A 17,610-nucleotide genomic window follows, 5' to 3' on the forward strand; every position below is an offset into this window, starting at 1 on the left:
GGACCCCTGGGCATATGGCCAGGATACTCACTGGATAATCGGGCCCAGATACTAATTAACTGGTGATTTATGTGTTTATGCAACATAGGGTACATGCTGTACCCTGTGTGTGAATGTGCCTTGCATTGTGAAGCATTTTGAATGGTCAGTAACAACATGAAAGTGCTATATAAATACCATTTTGCAGTACATATAGTTTATCATCTTGTGTCCAGGACATTTTTATATAACATTTGCTGTGTATTAGTCCAAAAAACACTGCTTATTTTAATTATTTTTTAATAGAATATAACATTATCGTTACTACTACTATTGTACATATAATGCATTTTCAGTTTTCCTTCAGTGCTGTATGACAGAGATTGTGCAATTATATGCGTGTGCGTAGGTGTGTGCGTGTCCCAGTGGTTTGACAGTCACAGGTATCCCGGAAGCAGCTGCTGTCACGAAGCCCAACAGGGTAGTGAAGCCAGAACAGTGAAGTCATATCAAATAAGAGAAGGCACTTCTGGTTTTACCTTTCAAAATAAACATTGCAAATGTTATAAATCCGGATTGCGTTTTTTTCTGTCACTACTTTTCACAGATGTAGTAATAATATCGGTTTCTTTAGCATTAATATTAATAATGACACAATTTTTATACTGCTTACGAAAGCAGATACGCTGCAGTATTTTATTTTGAAACCAAAAGTATTTTTTTCCTGGGTATCCGGCTACCTTGACGCGGTGGGCCAAATGAAGTTCATAATCCACAGCTGGTGATGGCGGATATTGAAAAAGATAGCATGAAGAATTATCACATAGCTTCGGAGAAAATTAACCCGGAGGCGAGCCGCTATCCTTACTGTATCGTGTGGACACCGATCCCCGTGTTATCGTGAGTTTCAGCTTTCGGGCAAACGGTCGAAACAGCATGAAGTGACAGCACTAGCTTAGCTAGCTAGCAGCCGTACAGTGCGTTCCTGTTGCTGCTTTCCTCCAGAAACATCTTACATCAGATTATCTTCACTGGTAACAAAAGTCTGAGTTACAGCTGTAAATGAAGAACGTTTAAATTTAATGAGCACGATTTAAAGTGGGAAATTATATACGTGCAGATAAAAATACGCAGAAATTTGGATATTTAATACGAGGTAAACAAAATGGTAATCGTAACAGCATATAGGATATATAGGCTTAAAGTCAGCCTTAAATGAGTTTGTGTCTATAGTCAGTGTGTTTCCTGTAGTATAGTATCTGTTAGTAAAACTTTTAATGTCACATAACGCAGCTGTCTTTGAAACTCATACTATCGCTTTTATTTACTGTTAGGCCAGTTCTTAAACATGTTTGTGTGTTTGTGTTGACTTATGTATTTATGGTAACTTTGAATGTTTTTTTCCCCTTCAATTTCCTTGATTGACTCAGATGGCTGTTCCCGTTCATTGGTCACATGGGAATCTGCACTTCCACTGGAGTCATACGGGACTTCGCTGGGCCTTACTTTGTTTCAGTGAGTACTGACTGAGGTGCTGCAAGGTTCATGAGACAATTTTTAAGATAATATTAAAAAGTAAAAACAGAAGTGAATAGATTGGCTGTATATTTATATGGATTTATATGGAAAGCAGCTGTATATATACAGTATGAGTAGATGAAGGTGCAGTAATTGATCTTTGACCTGGGACATATAGTTTTTCTCTTTGTCGTGCAGTGCTGTTTGCCAGGTGCTGCATGGCGGGTATAATGGAGCCTTTAATGGAGCTTCATTTTGCCGCACTATTGTCTGTCAGACCTTGAATATAAAATTTAAATATTTTTATTATTAACACATAACAAAGTGATCATACTTATGTGCTGGGAACATTCAGATTTGGTAAGTTGTTTTTAAATGTCCTTCACTGTGGAGGACAGAAAGTCAACCATTCTTTGTAACAGAGGCGCTGCAGCATGCAGCTTGGATCTGTTTTGATTGGTACACACAAACATGATGGTGAATCCTAACAGGATGTTAGACCCATTTCCTAAATTGATGTTAAACTGTTCAAACTACGTATTCCAGCTTTTTGGAGGCCCAAAAAATGTCTTAGGTGCACTTTCCATTATATTCATCACATCAAGAAGAACAGGTTGTTCATGAATTGGAATGTCTTCAAAGTCTCAGCCTTACATTTGTACTGTTAAATAGTTTGCTGAACAGGTTTTGGCCTAATGGCGGTGTCTCTGTTTAGTACTTTAAAAATTATTTTAGCCGAGGTAACTTAAAGAAATATTGCATCTTTTGCAGGAAGACAACATGGCTTTTGGAAGACCAACAAAGTAAATAAATGAACATCTTAATTGAGCACACTTTTCATTAATTTAAAAACGTGTCTCTTTACATCTGTAAGAACAATAAAGTTTGCTTTCCCCTTTAAATCTAGATACTGGATGCTTGACGTAAGCAAAGTTTACACCAGTGGCTCCAATGCCTGGGACACAGCTGTGCATGACGCTTCAGAGGAGTATAAACACAGGATGGTAAACATATGGTCTTGTGGGAATGGCTTTTATTTACTTCACAGATGTGGAAACACTGGGAATGATTCCCGCTAATGTTTTCTTCTCCAAAGCACAACCTATGCTGTGATAACTGCCACTCACATGTTGCCATGGCTCTGAATCTGATGCGATATGAAAACAGTACCTCATGGAACATGGTCAACCTCTGCCTCCTCGCTCTCATCCATGGAAAGCATGTCAGGTAAGGAAGGCTCAGCATGTCCGGTCTTTAGGAAAACTGAGATATGGAAAGAAGAAGACAGAAAACTGTTGGCTTGATGTGGAGTTTTATTTATATCATAAGAAGATTGAGGTGGTGCTCAATTTTAGTGGATAAACATGGTTAACCCAACGCAACAGGAAATTATGGCTGTTCCAATCTGATATGTGTATCTGACACTTAACTCAAATAGCTAGGGTGGATATTGGACGAGATACACACAGTGAAACTGAGAGCAGAGAAAGGAGAGAAACTAGAGCAACCTTAACTGACAGCAGCTAATACTCAGCTCAGTTAACCCAGTCAGTTTAGATCAAAAGCTGCACTTGGTCAGACCAAATATTGACTTTCAAGCTTGTTAGAATTGTACAAACTCTGTTTTTTGCCTTATAGACTCCATTTCCATACATGTTTACACATTTCAATAACTCACTGCACTGATTTCCCACATTCCTAGCAAACTATATGGGTATAGGGTAGCTTGAAATTTTGCACAGTAATGCACATTAGTATTAGTGACTGTAATCCTTATTCTCAAGATGTCTGAAGGCTGGCTTGAACCTTAGAAGGTGAGACCATTCAAGCCGTATACTCCACAGCTGCGTTCTTCAAAGCCTGCGTAAGAAGTAGGGCTGAAGCCTGTGAATGAGGTTTCTCAGTGGGATCCCAGGGGATCGGACATAATTTCACAGGTATGCCTTGAACCTGTTGAGTCTCAGGACAAGAGAGAGAGAGAGACCTGATTCCTGGGAAGTAATAAGAGTGTATGTAGGACATTACTTCCGAAAGCCTTTAAATTGTAGTATTACAAGAAAGGACTACACATCCCAGCAGAGCTGTAGTAGTTGTCATAAAATAAAGGGAATGGATGAGACAGCTGAAGCTGTTGCAGTCACTCCCAGAACAGCAGCATTTTAATGGAAGTATTGATATGTTTTTAACACTAAAGAGAGCAACATGAAGATTCTGCAGACCAAGCATCAAGGTTCTGAATGAAATACAAGTTTAAAATGTGGTCTTACTACCTGTTTTTGTTGAAGGCTTGTTCAGTATAGTGTTATCTCCCATCCTTATTTATACTGAACAACCTCAATCATTAGCCATATTTTAACTGGGGATATTTCTTGTGGCTGCTTTACTAGTTGGTTAAATGGAAGGACATTAAATCAGACTAGTCTTAAACTAAGAAAATACTCAAAGCAGTCAAAAAAGATGCCACAGAACTGTGTAGCCCTTTGTGCCATACATAATGACACACACAAACAAGATGAGTACAAGTGCTGAGTGTGGCTAATGTAAGCATTGCTAGCACCATCAACCTTTCCTTGCAAGAATTGTTGTTAGGCATCGCTCTGATCAAGCGGTTATTTGCTACATTACTCAGACACAGCCAACATGCAACCACTGAGAACATTTTAGTGCTGATTGTGAAGCTGTCATCACCTTCCAGCATGTTTATTTATACCTTCCCATCACAGAGAAAGGGGCATAGTGCCCTCTACTACTGCAGGTGACCATGTCACATGTTAGAGCCAACAGTTTACTGGTGTTCTGTATTAATATAGTACTCCTAACAGTCTAGTGAGAGCAGCAATGTTTAAAAGTCTGATCAATTAGTCCCTGCATCCCTAATTTTAACATCCACAGTCCGGTGTCTGCCTGGCATGTTGTGCACAATAGTGTCATGTCACAAGCTCTGGTTAATTTTTTTCTTTTAGTTTCCTACACTGGCTGCTTGTTTACCTCTCAGCAGGGTTAAGCAAAAAATATTTTTAAAAAAGATGTGCTACTCTGATTGTTGCCATAGGTACAGGTAGAACACGGTTGATGATGCTGTGTGCCTTATCTTCTGCAGGTCATTATCAGGATTGTGGTTGGGATGGGAGGGGAGGGGGCTCATGAAAAAATATTAGTTATTCCCTTAATGTCTTTTTCTGCATGTCACCACATACATGCTTGTTTCCTCACCTTTGTTTTCCTGTCTCCTCTCTCCAGCTGTGCAGGCTTTCTGAAAACCTGGCTGCCTTTTCTGATGCTCATGGGCATCATCCTTACAGTGGCCCTGGCCCTCAACCTCCGATGACCTGGGAGTAAGCCTAAGGACACGGTGGAAACCCCCTCATGGGTCAGATGTGGCTCTGACCTTTTGAACAACAAAGGAGAGGGAAACCAGTAACAAAGACTCCTCCCTTCCAAGAGAAGATTGATGGACAGCAATGTCCAGGACACGCTTGATTGCTGATCACTGGTGTTACTGCCATGTTGATGCTGGAAAGCCCCAGTGATGGAAATCCATTTATCTTCACCTACAATGACCAGGACTACACAAAAGCATTTATTGGATTCAGAATATTAAAAGTCTGACTGCCGGTTTAAGCCATTGCCGCCTGCAAACAGTTAACAGTTGACAAGATGTATCTACATTGTTGGACTCCATGAGGGGAAACACATCCATGCCTTACTTTCAGATTTTACTCAGATTGGGATTGTAATCCCATGATTCAGTGCTTCCAGGATGCCAGTTTTATAATGGAGGAGCACCAACGTGTTAGTTCAGTTAGCTGCCTTTCTGAAGGAATCTATTACATCTCATGCTTGACCTAATGTAGCTCTTCCACAGTACCGCAGCGTCTACCTAAATACACAAAAGCGGTTTGTATTTTTGTGTGTTTTCTTACTCTGTAGAATATCAAAGAGTTTGCATCTTCAAAAGGGAAATATTTTCTCAGATGTGTCGTACATGCATTACACATATCACCTCATGGTACTGTTCTTATCTATCAGCGCAACAACTGTAGCAACCTCAATGAATGTGGCTGTGGTAGATAGAGAAACCAAACGAATAGTAAAGCTGTACATGTGCCAAATGTAGGAGAATGTGAGACCAGCACAAACTGTGTCCTTCCATATCTAAGTCACCCTGTGGTGGAACAGCTCGTCTGTACTGATGAAAAGCCCGCTGATGCCAGAGGTATGAAACCTTGCAGCAATTTTGCGTTTTGCCCCCCTTGTTTTTTTTTTTGTTTGTTTTTTTTTTGCTGTGTTTGACTTTTACGAGAAAAAGCCAGAGTCAGTGCCTAAAAACGACCTCTCTCACATCCTTGTGTTTGCATTTTCAGTTTTATGGTTATTTTCGACTCTTTAAAAAAAAAAACACGTGATGGTTGGCACTCAAAATCCGTTGCCATGGCTGTTGTGAGCAGCTTCAAATCCCCTCATTGTTTGCAATCAAACAGGGAAGAAAAAAAAAAAAAAGTGTTGAGCCCTCTCTTTGTCCGCGGTGCTGCCAGAAGCAGCAGGTAGCCAGGATCCTCAGGTTTTTTTCACGCTCACCGACCCCTGTTGAAAATCCCCAGTTTCCACCTCAGCACCCGGCCAGCGTCGCTCGCTCCTGCTGCTTTCCACCTCTGCAGATCAGATTGGAAGGTCATTGTGAAATGTCGGCACTGTTTCACAAAGCTTTGATGTATACCGACCAACATCCTGCAATAATCCAAAGTAGATGTCATTTAAGTGTGAGCTTAGAAGGGGGGGGGGGTTTCTGTGGTAACTCCAGGGCTAACACCGTTTTCTACACTCTGTTCTCCTTGCCGGGCTCCTGCTGGAAGCAGATATTCTGTGGCCTCGAGTTCTGTGCGTTTCACCCATGTAGCCTGTAAATATTTAAATACGTTAGACTGTACATCAGGTGCTCTTTATATACTTTGCAAACTTGATCACTCACGCTTCACATTTGAATCGCTGCTTGGCAGTGAAGCAGATCTGTGCCTGGATGAGTGTGGTTGATTGCGTGTGTCTGTGTTATGCACATTGGAGAGAGCATGCAGTTGCATGCCAGCATGTGTGTATTGCATGCATGCAAGAGTGAAGCTGTTGGAGAGAGGTGTTCGTGGTCAGCAAATAGCTGTGGCTTCTTGAGTATTAATCAGCTGCATTACATTGCAGCAAACTGCCTAGTAATTGATTTCTATATTAATTACTCAATATCTTTCCCTTAATCTCTTTAAAATGTTATGTACTCACTGGTAAAATTTAGTGAGAATAAATAATATATTAGATTGTACCAGACCTGCCTCAGTTGACATTGATCTGATGCATGTTGGTGTGTTTTGTCATTTTCTCAAAGCTAGGGGGAAAGAAATGGGCAACCTGGATTCCAAGTACAGTGGCAATTCACTCTGTATAATAAAATATAAAAACACTTTATTTTTGGGAGCACTTTAAAGTGTAGGAGCTCTTATATCTATTGTATTTTTGCTTTAAGAGATACGCTACTGCACAAAAACTGGGTGCACTTACAAATGTCCTTTTAAAAAAAAACATTTTTGTGTGCACATTTTTAGATGTCCTTATTTAGATGGTGCAGTACAGAAAGTGGACAGGAAAGCAGGGAGACAATGAGACAGACTGGAACCCAGGCCCCTACGGTAGCCTTCAGCACATGGGTTCCCTGCTCAACCAGGTGAGCTATAGCTAGAATACCCACAAACAAAGCACAGTTTTTAATCTATTGTAACATAAAGTGATCAGAAAAGCAAAAGTATTAATTTATAGAATCATCCATTAAAAATCATCAGTGACTTAAGTGGAGTATCAGTGTGAGCATAGCACAGTGTTCCCTAATGCTTGTAGATCATTATAAATGGAAGATTTCAAAGGTGTGTACTGCTCCCTTTACAGAACAGCAAACTGCCTCTAATTAGAAAGAGAAGCAGGAGACCCCAGTCTGCAAACTGATGCCTCACAGGCACTGAACAGGCAGCAATATATGATATGATCCCTCTAACGGCCAGACTCCGCTAGTTTGTGAAAGGAGTAGTACACACCGATGTGTGAAAGTTAGCCAAATGTACTTCTTTTTTAACCAGCACAAAATGCAAATATGATCAATAAGACAATTAACACAGTAAAGTTGCACTGGCTAATGAGTTGGGAGAGGGAGGTTCCTGATGATGAATAATTTCTTCATAGATTAAAAAAAAAAGATGCTTTTTCTTTAATAAAAACATTAATTTTGAGTGGTGGAGTAGGTCAGTCTCCTTTTATTGTAAATATATCTGTATGCCCTAACATGTTAAATAATATAACTTAAATCACTGAAGTTTTTTTTTTTTTTTTTATTTTGTTTTTTTTTAATTGGGTTCAAGTAAGCAGACTGCTTTCTGAGTGCTTTCCTAGAAGGAGCATGTGTTTCCAAAAAAAAAAAAGAGAGAAAATCTGGAAATGTGCTCATTACGCTTAAACTGCAGTGACATTTAAGGTCCAGGCTTAGTGTACCTGTCTGTGGAAAATCCCAGTAGAAACAAAGAGGAAAGTGAAAATCCCTTTGGTTCTCTGTAAGTGCACTAAATGTCAGAAAATGTCCAACAAACTGTGTCTTTGAATGTGAAACCTGTCCTTAATGAAGCAGCTCATTTAGTGGACTCTGAGCCATAAAAGGTAGTGAGGGAATGAATGGCCTTTTTGAGACCAGCTGGTCAGGCTCACAACATTGTCATTATTACTGCCTCTGACATAAATATATAGGTATATTTTTGGAAGAGAGATTGCAAAGATAAATAGCACACTGGTCCCATTAATGGAGGGTCGTGTGCAGGAATGCAACATTCAGCAGAGATGATTTGAATGGTTTAGATGTTTCCTGCTGCGGTGCCTTGTCGTATCCAGGAGCCGGGCCCAGGAATGTGGAGACCTGTGGTCCCAGCGATTCAGTCTGCTGACAAAAGACAGTTGGGATGCTATTATTAGTGCCACTATCCATATATACTTACACCAGTCTGTGATTTAAAAACCCTCTTTTGTTTCTCTAATCCCCAGCATATATTGCAGACCATATAGCCCACAGGGAATTTTAAGAATCCTGCAAGTGATCTCTGATTGTATTTATTACTTAGAGCGATAATACATATAAAGATGTCTGTTATTGTAAACATTTGTGGGTCTGGTTTTTTTTCTCTCTCTCTCTCTCTCTCTCTCTCTCTTTTGAATTCCCATCATTGGATCGTGACTACTGTGGTTCATCAAGGCTGTCAGCAGGAGGGATGATGTTTTCAGACTGAGTCATGAAATGCGAGATTCCGCTTTGAATACTCTCAGAAGTCATTCCTGTAATGGTTAGAAGTTGTCAGAGTAAATGATAAATAAGAGGAAGTCCTCACTGCTTTGATAATCAGCTGCCAAGTGGCCAAAAGTCCCACTCAGTGGTCATTATCCTGCAGATCATCGTGGTGTGGAAGAAACGGGGGATGGGTGGGGGGGAGTCAAAGGCTCGGGTCCTCCCCCAACACTGACCACACCACCTGGGGAGCTGAGGATGACGAACATGCTGCTTGTCCTTTGCTCTGAAATCTAATCATTAAAGTCCAGATTTCGATATTTCGATTTAAACTTGGGTGAAAGCATCGCTGCCTGAAGCGTAAAAAAAGGGGGCTGAAATCCCGACCACTCAAATCCCTGAGCTGAGATCCGGACAGAGAAGCCCCTCCCCGCAGATCCCTGCACTATGGTACTTTTAACTTCATTGCCGGAGAAGAAACGACGCCCCGCTTTTCCACGGCGAAGGATCAAACACCCCCTCCGGATCAGCGCGACCCTGGCTTTTGTTGTTATGCAAATCAGATCCAGCCTCCCGGCCACACTTTCTGCAGACACACAAAGTTAAAGGCACATTCCCGGCCGGGACAGCGCATGATAATGCTGTCTTGGTGGAGCTGATCGTTTCTCCCCGTGTGTGTGTGTGTGTGTGTGTGTTTCTTTTTCGCTGTTGCTCACCGCCGCTCTCGAAACGCACACTTTTTTTTTCTTCTTTGTTTCCAACATGCTGGATTTGATGCAGCGCGTTGTTTTCTGCGCGCTCCTCGGCTCCGTTTGCGCGTCTTGCCCTCCGCGCTGCGAGTGTTCAGAGGCGGCTCACACGGTGAAGTGTGTCTCCAAAGACCTACGCGGTATTCCGGCTGAGATCCCGGGATACACGAGGAATCTGTTCATAACGGGGAATCAAATTAGCCGCATCGGTCCGGAGTCTTTCAGAGGGTTGGAGAATCTTACCAGCCTGTCTCTGAGCAATAACAGGTAAGATCCTCCCGGTGAGTTTCAGGGTCAAAACAGGATTTTTTCAGTCTTCACCTGGTCCTCATTGTTCTTCAGCTATAATTACACAGGTCCCATGATTTTTCTGTTACACTCAGACTGAGTAGTAGACCACATTCAGCTTTGATTACAATAAATCAGTCGTGATTTTATGGCTTTCATCCCTCTCAATTTTGTTATATGATTGTGAAGTTAACATGTTTCATTTTCAACTCCAGAATTTCTGAAGTGGAATCCCACACCTTCCTCAGACTGCGCAGTCTTCGCTCTTTGGATTTGAGCAACAACCAGCTGGCCGTTATTCACCCCGAGGCCTTCACTGTTTTGAGCCAGTCTCTGCGGGAGCTCAACCTGAGCCGAGCCCTCTACAACTACTCCTCAGTGAAAGACTTGGTCACGTCTCTCCGTTGGAGCTCCCTGGGGACCCTGAGAGGGTTGGACCTTTCGGACAACAACCTCATCTTTTTGCCCCCACGCATGTTCTCCCACCTGAACAGCCTGCAGAGGCTCCAGCTTTCCAACAACTCGCTGGTGGCCATCCAGAACTCCACCCTCTCAGATTTAGAGCAGCTGGAGGAACTCGACCTGACGCTCAATGCCCTCAAGACACTGTCAGAGGAGGGCCTGCAAGAGCTGGACTCCCTGCCCAGAGCTGCTGTCCTGCTGGGAGACAACCCATTCACATGCATGTGTGGAATTGAACCTTTTGCACTGTGGCTCAACAGATCGCAGGATCGCATCAGAGATGCCGAAAGCCTCATGTGCGCCTTCCCAGCCAGCATGAAGAACACATCCTTGCTTGCCGTGGGGTCGTTGACTCTGGGATGCTACGAGAGGGATGTGGGAGCAGACCTCGCTCTGCAGACCTCCTATGTCTTCTTGGGGATAGTCCTGGGCTTCATTGGCCTCATCTTTGTCTTAGTACTCTACCTCAAACCGCAAAGGCATCAAGAAGCGCATCTATGACATGCGGGATGCCTGCAGGGAGGTGTGGGAAGGCTACCATTACCGCTTCGAGATGGACTCCGACCCCAGGTTATCACAGGTCTCCACCAGCGCTGATGTGTGAGAGGATTTTCTTATGAGACTTATCAGACTGCCCCCCACCCCATACACATGTATCCATAGCAAAATGTAAAAATTGTACAGATGTGTTTGTAAATATATGCATACCCACATGTTCAGAGTCTTTCAGCCATGTTGACTGAAGCATGCACTGCCATTTCTCCCCATTTAAGACAGACTATCACGGTCATCTTTGCTGTCCTGCGTGGGACATGATGTTATGAAAAAGACTCTGCTGGCTGACTTTTCTTATTTCCGTTCCTGCTCCTTACGTGCTCACAAAAGTAACAGCAAGTGCCTAAAGTCAGGTATCATTTCCCAGTCGAACTCACTGCTACACGGCACACGCATTCAGCATTTAGCTGTTGAGAAAAAAAGCACCAAAATGCTGCATAAAAAATCCAACGCTTTTAAAACAAACCTCTGGGAATTTAAAGCACACTCACTCATGTCATCTTTAACCCATTTCAAGACCTTTGCCCCCCCCCCCCATAAAGCACCTCCATAAACTCTCCTTAAAAATCTCCACTCTGCTCCTCTTTAGCATTGGGTAAGAAGGAGGGGTGGACAATCCAACCACAGACCAGCGGAAATCTTCTGGCCCCCTTTTTTTTTTCAGTGAAATGTCACTTTGTGTCAATTCCTTGAGTTTTATTGTCAAAATGATGAGAACCAGTCCCCGGGCTGAGGCCGCTGAAGGCAGTCTCCCCTCCATCTCCCTCCTTAAAGACAACACCCCGCTCTGGAGGCTCTTTAAAGGAAAAGTCTGGCTCTCCTCGTCGTTCTGTTTAGGGGATTTTTCTCTCTCTTTTTTTTTTTCTTTCTTTCTTTCTGATAATAAGATACAGATGATTCTGAAACACCAGCTACATTGTTTCATTCAGGAGTTTGCTCTGATCGGTTAAGGGCATTAGGTCTTGTGAAAAGGAAGAAGATGATGTTCTTGCAGCTTTAAAGTTTTCATTGGTGTTTAAGCACGAAGGGTGTCCTTTTAGGAGCAGTTCACCAGGAGCCATCTAGGCTTAGGGGCAGGGTTACAGTTAGGTTTAAACCCCCCCACCCCCACTTTATAGAATTTTTGACTTGAAATAATAATGAACATATGAGACTTCATTTGAAAGGTAACATCTTCTAGCTTCTGAAAATGTGTCTATTTGGCATGTGGCTCAAACCCCGCCCTAACCCTTAGACGGGTTGCTGATGACATGGTGGAGGATATGAAATTAAGCAGCATTTAATAACCAGAAATGCACATGCATGTCAATCCAGCATGTCCATATATATCAAAATGTAACTTTACAGCACATTAATGTCAAAGAAATTCCTCTTTCCTCAAATGTTCTCTCTGCTGTTCTTGTTTTCTATAAAAGACAAAAGCAATTCACAGACACACACACACACACACACACACACACAGAGCAGATGGAAAGTTCCTCAGTGTGTTTATTACCCCCATTTCTAGCTGTCTACGGGGCAACGGAGACCTGGAGTTAAGTGAAACAGCCTCTGTTTGTGTGAAAACAAAGCAGCATCTTCATCCCATCAAGATGATCTCCAACCTCCTCTGATAGCGACCCAGAAGTTTTCAGAACTGGGAACCGGTTTACTGCATGTGGAATGACAAAACATTAGGAAGTTGTAATGTTTGCACTGTCATTTTAGCCCAAATGTAATTTTGCGTGTGTTATGAAAACAGCATAAATGAATGTATGCCTACTGTCTGGACTAAACTCCCGAGGTATCATTTCTCCGAGCTGCAGCACCACATTAAGTCGGGCATTTACTCACCGACGAGAAAACAATTGAGCCTCGTACGGCGACACAAAGGGGCGAGACGCCTCTAATCAGCTTTGTTTTCCAGCGCTAAAAAGATGCCTTGTTGACACTCACTCTGTTTCAGTTTTCACAGACCAGCCATTATGCTGTCACGTAATAGGATTCACTCATGATGACAAAGCTGAGCGCTCTGATCCAGCTATTGTTCAAGTGTCATCATTCCTAATAATCTCCTCTGGGGGGGAAAAAAATATATATATATAATCCAAGGAGAGGTTTTCATTTAACATTACGCAATGTGTCACACCCTGGGCATTAAGCCAGCCACGGGTCACTAGTGTCAATTCAAGTGCGAGTCCAGAGAAGAAGAATGATTCCCTGCATGTGATTACTTCCGTTTTCACTCATTAAAGTGTGGAATAGAAGCAGCGCCTTTTTGTCTTTTTATGAGTGTGGCTGTCTGAGAAATATATGGTCTGTTTGTTATATAGGCTGTGTGAGATTGTCTCAGCAGGAATGCAAGAGAAGAGAGGAACCTACAGACGCATCCAGATGCTCTCCATTACTCCCTGTGCTAAAGAGAGGCTTGTTAAAAACGGGGAAAAAAACTGCTCCAATTACTCCTCTTCCTCAGTATCCTGCACGTATCTGATTAAAAGATCACGTCTCTATTTCAGTTTTGCTCACCACGTCTTACGTTCCCACAGGCCGTTTTGTTCCACTACTGAGGTTTCTTTTGAGGAAGCAGTTTAAAAAAAAAAAAAACTGTAACAGCTTTATGTTCCTGTGCAGCGTGCGGTTTGTGCAAAATACATATTCAAAAGATTTCGTTTCAGTTATTCCTCTGGAGCACAGCAGGCTTTTTTGATTTTATACGCCTCCTGTCTCGGGGAAACATCTTGGCGCCATTACGTGGGTTTAATGGCCGTGATAGAGAATATGCCTTAAAAGTGAACGCCACATCTGTGAGGAATTGAACATGTTAAAAAAAAAAAAAAGAGAGAGACCACAACAGCAGCATGACAACAGAGACAAGCAGCATCTGCCCCCCCCCCCCCCCCCCCCCCCCCCCCCCCCCCCCCCTGACAAATACAGCTGTCTCTCTCCCATCTTAGGGATCATGTCATTATTTACATTTGGCATAACTGAACACTAAACACATTCTGCTTTAGATCTAATATGGTATACCAAACCTTAGCTGTGCTAGACTCTCACTATAACAATGAGCTTGAGTGGGGTGTGAGGTCAGCGAAGTCATTGGCCCAGCTTCCCAGATGCTGCCTATCCATCATCTCTAACAAGTGTGGTCAGTGAAGGTGGAGACTAAAAACTCCTGTGGGGTATTATCCATTGTTCTGCTGCTCACTTGATCAATGAGGCTAATTGTGTTTGCCAGAGGATGCAAGCAAGGAGGAGTTGGTACAACTGGCCCAGCTGCCCATTAAACCCAACCAGTCTCCCATTTATCATTTTTATAAGGTCTGGACCTAACCACACACTTATATAGAATGTGATGCATACGCATACACAACAGTGCTGTAGCATCTGCAAACAGGTGTGTTTATTTGGTATTTCTTCATGCAAATTAATAATGCAGATTCATTTTTGCAAAGAAATCAGATTCCATGTCACAAGCAAAGCAAAATCCAAGCCATCAGCAACGCTGTGTTGAAAGAGAATCGCTGCACTGTCGTCGCCGTTTCAATTTTCTGACACAAAAGTGTCGAGAACTGACGTTTCGGTTTGAACTTATTAAACCTCGCAAACGGATTTGATTTGTGTTTGATTGTGCGATCTTTCTGTCCCCGCTGTAGCGCAGCGTTTGGGTGTGTCCACATGTTGCAATGGGATTTTTCATGCTCTTGAAATTTAAACAAAAACCTTTTGTTGCGTACACGCAACGGGTCCCTAGACCCCGCGATAAATGAGAAACAAATGCCCCTCAACGGAGTTTTGTGTGAAAGAGCCACTCATGTAAAACATTCCACAGCAACAATGCAGCTGCCCTCTGAAGTCTTCATGACCGCATCTCTATTGATCTCTAAATTGACTACAGCTGTAAACAAAGAAAATGCACCAGACTGCCAGGACTCATACCCCCACCCCATCCCTGTGACTTCCCCTCCTCTGGGCCTCTACTGTGAGAGCAGAGAGCGTCCCGAAGCCTTGTTCTGGGCTCTGCTGTGCTCCAGCCGGCCATGAACCAGTCTCTCAATTGTGGCTTGTCACAAGTTTTGTTCTGTGTTGATATGGTTGTTGTAGGAGGGTGAGGCTGGGCAGTTCTGAGTTAAAGTGACGTGTTCATCCGTGTCCCATCTTGCATTGTTTATTCAAACTCTGGACGATAACTTAAAGCTGAGGCATTTCCAAGTATTCAAGTTTAAAGAGAAAAGCTCTTTATGTCTGATTTAGGGAGATCAACAGGGCATAAAGATGAACCGATAATGTAATCAAGCCATTCAATTGATTCAACGAATACATCTCCACTATGTTTCATTGAGGACTCTCTCCTCCAGCCAGTTTGCAAAAATAGAGTACGGCTGCTGTTTCTTCTTGATTATAAATGGCCTTGACCCGCTTTAAAAAAGGACAAGATACTCACAACTCCTGCACCACTTCATCATCGGCTTCATGCATCAATGAGCCGAGCTGGAACCGAGCAGCAGACAGGGCAAATACAATAGTCTGGCTGGAGAGGGGAGTCATTTGAAGACACTTGGGAGCAACCCTAACCCCCCGAATAGTTCACATACAATGGCTTAATTTACTGCTGGCTATGCTTTTTTTTCTTCCAATTTTTAGCTACAGGAAGTTACCGGAAAAGTAATTCTGAATGCAAATTAAAGCTGCAGTTATCAATATTTTCATAGGAAAAATGAGCCAAATGAGTATGTGTAGTTTGAAAGTTTACCTCATGCTAAGAGAGAGATTTTTAGCATCTCTCACATTACTCGTTACAAGGTGGAGCAATGAAGAGCCCGCTAATTGGCTAGGGAGTTGGTGGAGACCAAAACGAGGACTGAATAGCAGACATACTGCCTGCCAGCTGCTCAGAACCACTGTTACAAATCAAGTCTGAGGCTTCTAATGTCTGTATCAGCTCAATCTCAACATGTTGTTTTTTCTTTCATTTCATTATTGGTTGAGATAATTTCATGATTTATGCTGTGGGTTTGGTTATAGTGCTTCAGCAGTCTTCCCACAGTTTGGCAGTCTGGTTGTGCCTTTGGTTAGAACTGATGACCCAAACGAAACAAAAATATGACCAAAGCTGAGATAAAGTGGAAGCATTCTTTAAACAACAAGGGAGGGAGTGCAGCCGCCCCTGATGATGACAAATCCTTAAGTTCCTGGAATGTGGAAGGTGTGAACTCTCCATAGGTAGTTTGACCTCTCGCCTTCCCAAAGGGAGGAGTCTTAAGCCCATTATTATTACCTTCATTTTTTCAAATGCTTGACCAGATGCCGGAGCTGGAGGTGGCCCTGCGCACCCACAGGGATCTGAGGCACCTGATTGGTCGGGAGGAGAGAAACAGTTCGGAGGCCAAAGGGTAGATTCTTCCGGAGCGAAGACACCATCTGCTGACTGTCTGTCTCTCTGACTTTATATCATCTTGCTACATGAGGACTTTGATGCAGGTCACATTGGCTGAGAACGTTGTGTTTCAGCGCTGCATGTTTGCATCCTGCTTGGCAGAAAGTAGTTCTCACTGTAGTTTTGGTCTTGGGTATTTAGATGCAAAGTAGGTCCCCTTCAAAATGCTTTAAGTTTGATGAAGTTAAGCTGAATAAGAACTGCAGATTGTTGCCGCACCAACACATGGGGATCTTGAATGCTATAATCAATATTCTTATGTTCAATAGCCTAAAATGGAAAGCATGCCTGATAGTGATCAGTCAGATAATTATTCAGCTCTGCAGTTGCCGACCCTTATGGAGCTTTTTGGCATATTTTCTGCTTATTATTTGGGCTTTCTGTCCCACAGCTTTGCTGTTGAGACAGAACAGGTGTGCAGATGAGCCAAAATGTGTTGATACACACATTTTTACTTTATAAATGATTTATTAACCATGACCCCTACTGCAACTCTATCACCTGAAACTAGGCCCAACTCTGGGCGATTGTGGTCACTTTCATGTGCCTTCAATATTGCTTCATATAACACAGGACACCTTTATCCCAAGCAGGGTAATTCTTAAGTCATAATTGTATATCACACAATCTAAACTGTAAACATTTTTACCATGCACAGCTGAAGTATACATATTAAAATTATTCAATTCTTTATGCAAGGAAATTAAAAAGAAGAAATCAAGAATGCAAAGTTGAAGATGGAGAGTGACAAGACAATCTGGCAACAGGTGGCATAAGTAGGGAGTGCTGATGGATAATTCGTGGTTGTCTACAAAACTAGAGGGAAACCAACTAAAAGCAGGAATGGCAGATGATTTCAAAATAAAACAGGAAATAATAATGAAAAAAGATCTGATGAACCTACCACAGAGCAGTCAAGATTGGCAAGGAACACATAGATAGATTTAAAAAGTATGTATTCATAGTCACGGGTGGCTGCAGCTAATGATCATGGCTCCACACCCCCAAAACAAATGGTAAGATCATGAGCATTGTTTCAGGGCTAAATCCAGTCAGCCCTTTAAACAGAGATCCCTTTCCATGTCTAAATTTGGTTGGAGGTGAAAAGGGTGAAACTCATCCTTAGACTGTTGCAAAGATTTTAGCCTTGTAAACCTACTGAGCAACCATGCTGCTCATTAGGGTTTTTAAGAGATGCCAAAATAGTACCAGTCGAAAGTTTGGACACACCTTCTCGTTCAGTGTTTTTTCATTATTTAAAAATGAATAAAGATGACAGCTTTGCAATCTTGACATTTTCTCAGTCAGCTTTTATGAGGCAGTTACTGGAATGGCTTTCAGTA

The 17,610-nt window shown here is 42.4% G+C and overlaps 2 protein-coding genes across 2 annotated transcripts; both read left to right on the plus strand.

Annotated features, from left to right (window-relative positions):
* Window positions 1–717: 717 nt before the first annotated feature.
* Window positions 718–8,672, plus strand: tmem222b (transmembrane protein 222b). The gene is made up of 6 exons (XM_030741851.1): window positions 718–879; window positions 1,410–1,494; window positions 2,269–2,300; window positions 2,405–2,501; window positions 2,594–2,724; window positions 4,738–8,672. The coding sequence occupies exons 1-6, from the start codon at window positions 764–766 to the stop codon at window positions 4,823–4,825; spliced, it is 549 nt and encodes a 182-aa protein (XP_030597711.1). The 5' UTR covers window positions 718–763; the 3' UTR covers window positions 4,826–8,672.
* Window positions 8,673–9,144: 472 nt separating this feature from the next.
* LOC115788307 (trophoblast glycoprotein-like) lies at window positions 9,145–12,996 on the plus strand. The gene is given in 3 exon segments (XM_030741283.1): window positions 9,145–9,813; window positions 10,050–10,764; window positions 10,766–12,996. Coding segments are annotated over 3 exon segments (1,104 nt in total). The 5' UTR covers window positions 9,145–9,559; the 3' UTR covers window positions 10,901–12,996.
* The last annotated feature ends 4,614 nt before the right edge of the window (window positions 12,997–17,610 follow it).

Source organism: Archocentrus centrarchus, chromosome 11, assembly GCF_007364275.1.
Source record: "Archocentrus centrarchus isolate MPI-CPG fArcCen1 chromosome 11, fArcCen1, whole genome shotgun sequence".
Classification (NCBI taxonomy): domain Eukaryota; kingdom Metazoa; phylum Chordata; class Actinopteri; order Cichliformes; family Cichlidae; genus Archocentrus; species Archocentrus centrarchus.

Coding starts and splice junctions, on each gene's coding strand:
- tmem222b (XM_030741851.1), top strand. CDS start 764: ATGGCGGATATTGAAAAAGATAGCATGAAGAATTATCACATAGCTTCG. Junction 1,495..2,268: donor CTGGGCCTTACTTTGTTTCA/GTGAGTACTGAC, acceptor CATCTTTTGCAG/GAAGACAACATGGCTTTTGG. Junction 2,502..2,593: donor AGGAGTATAAACACAGGATG/GTAAACATATGG, acceptor TCTTCTCCAAAG/CACAACCTATGCTGTGATAA.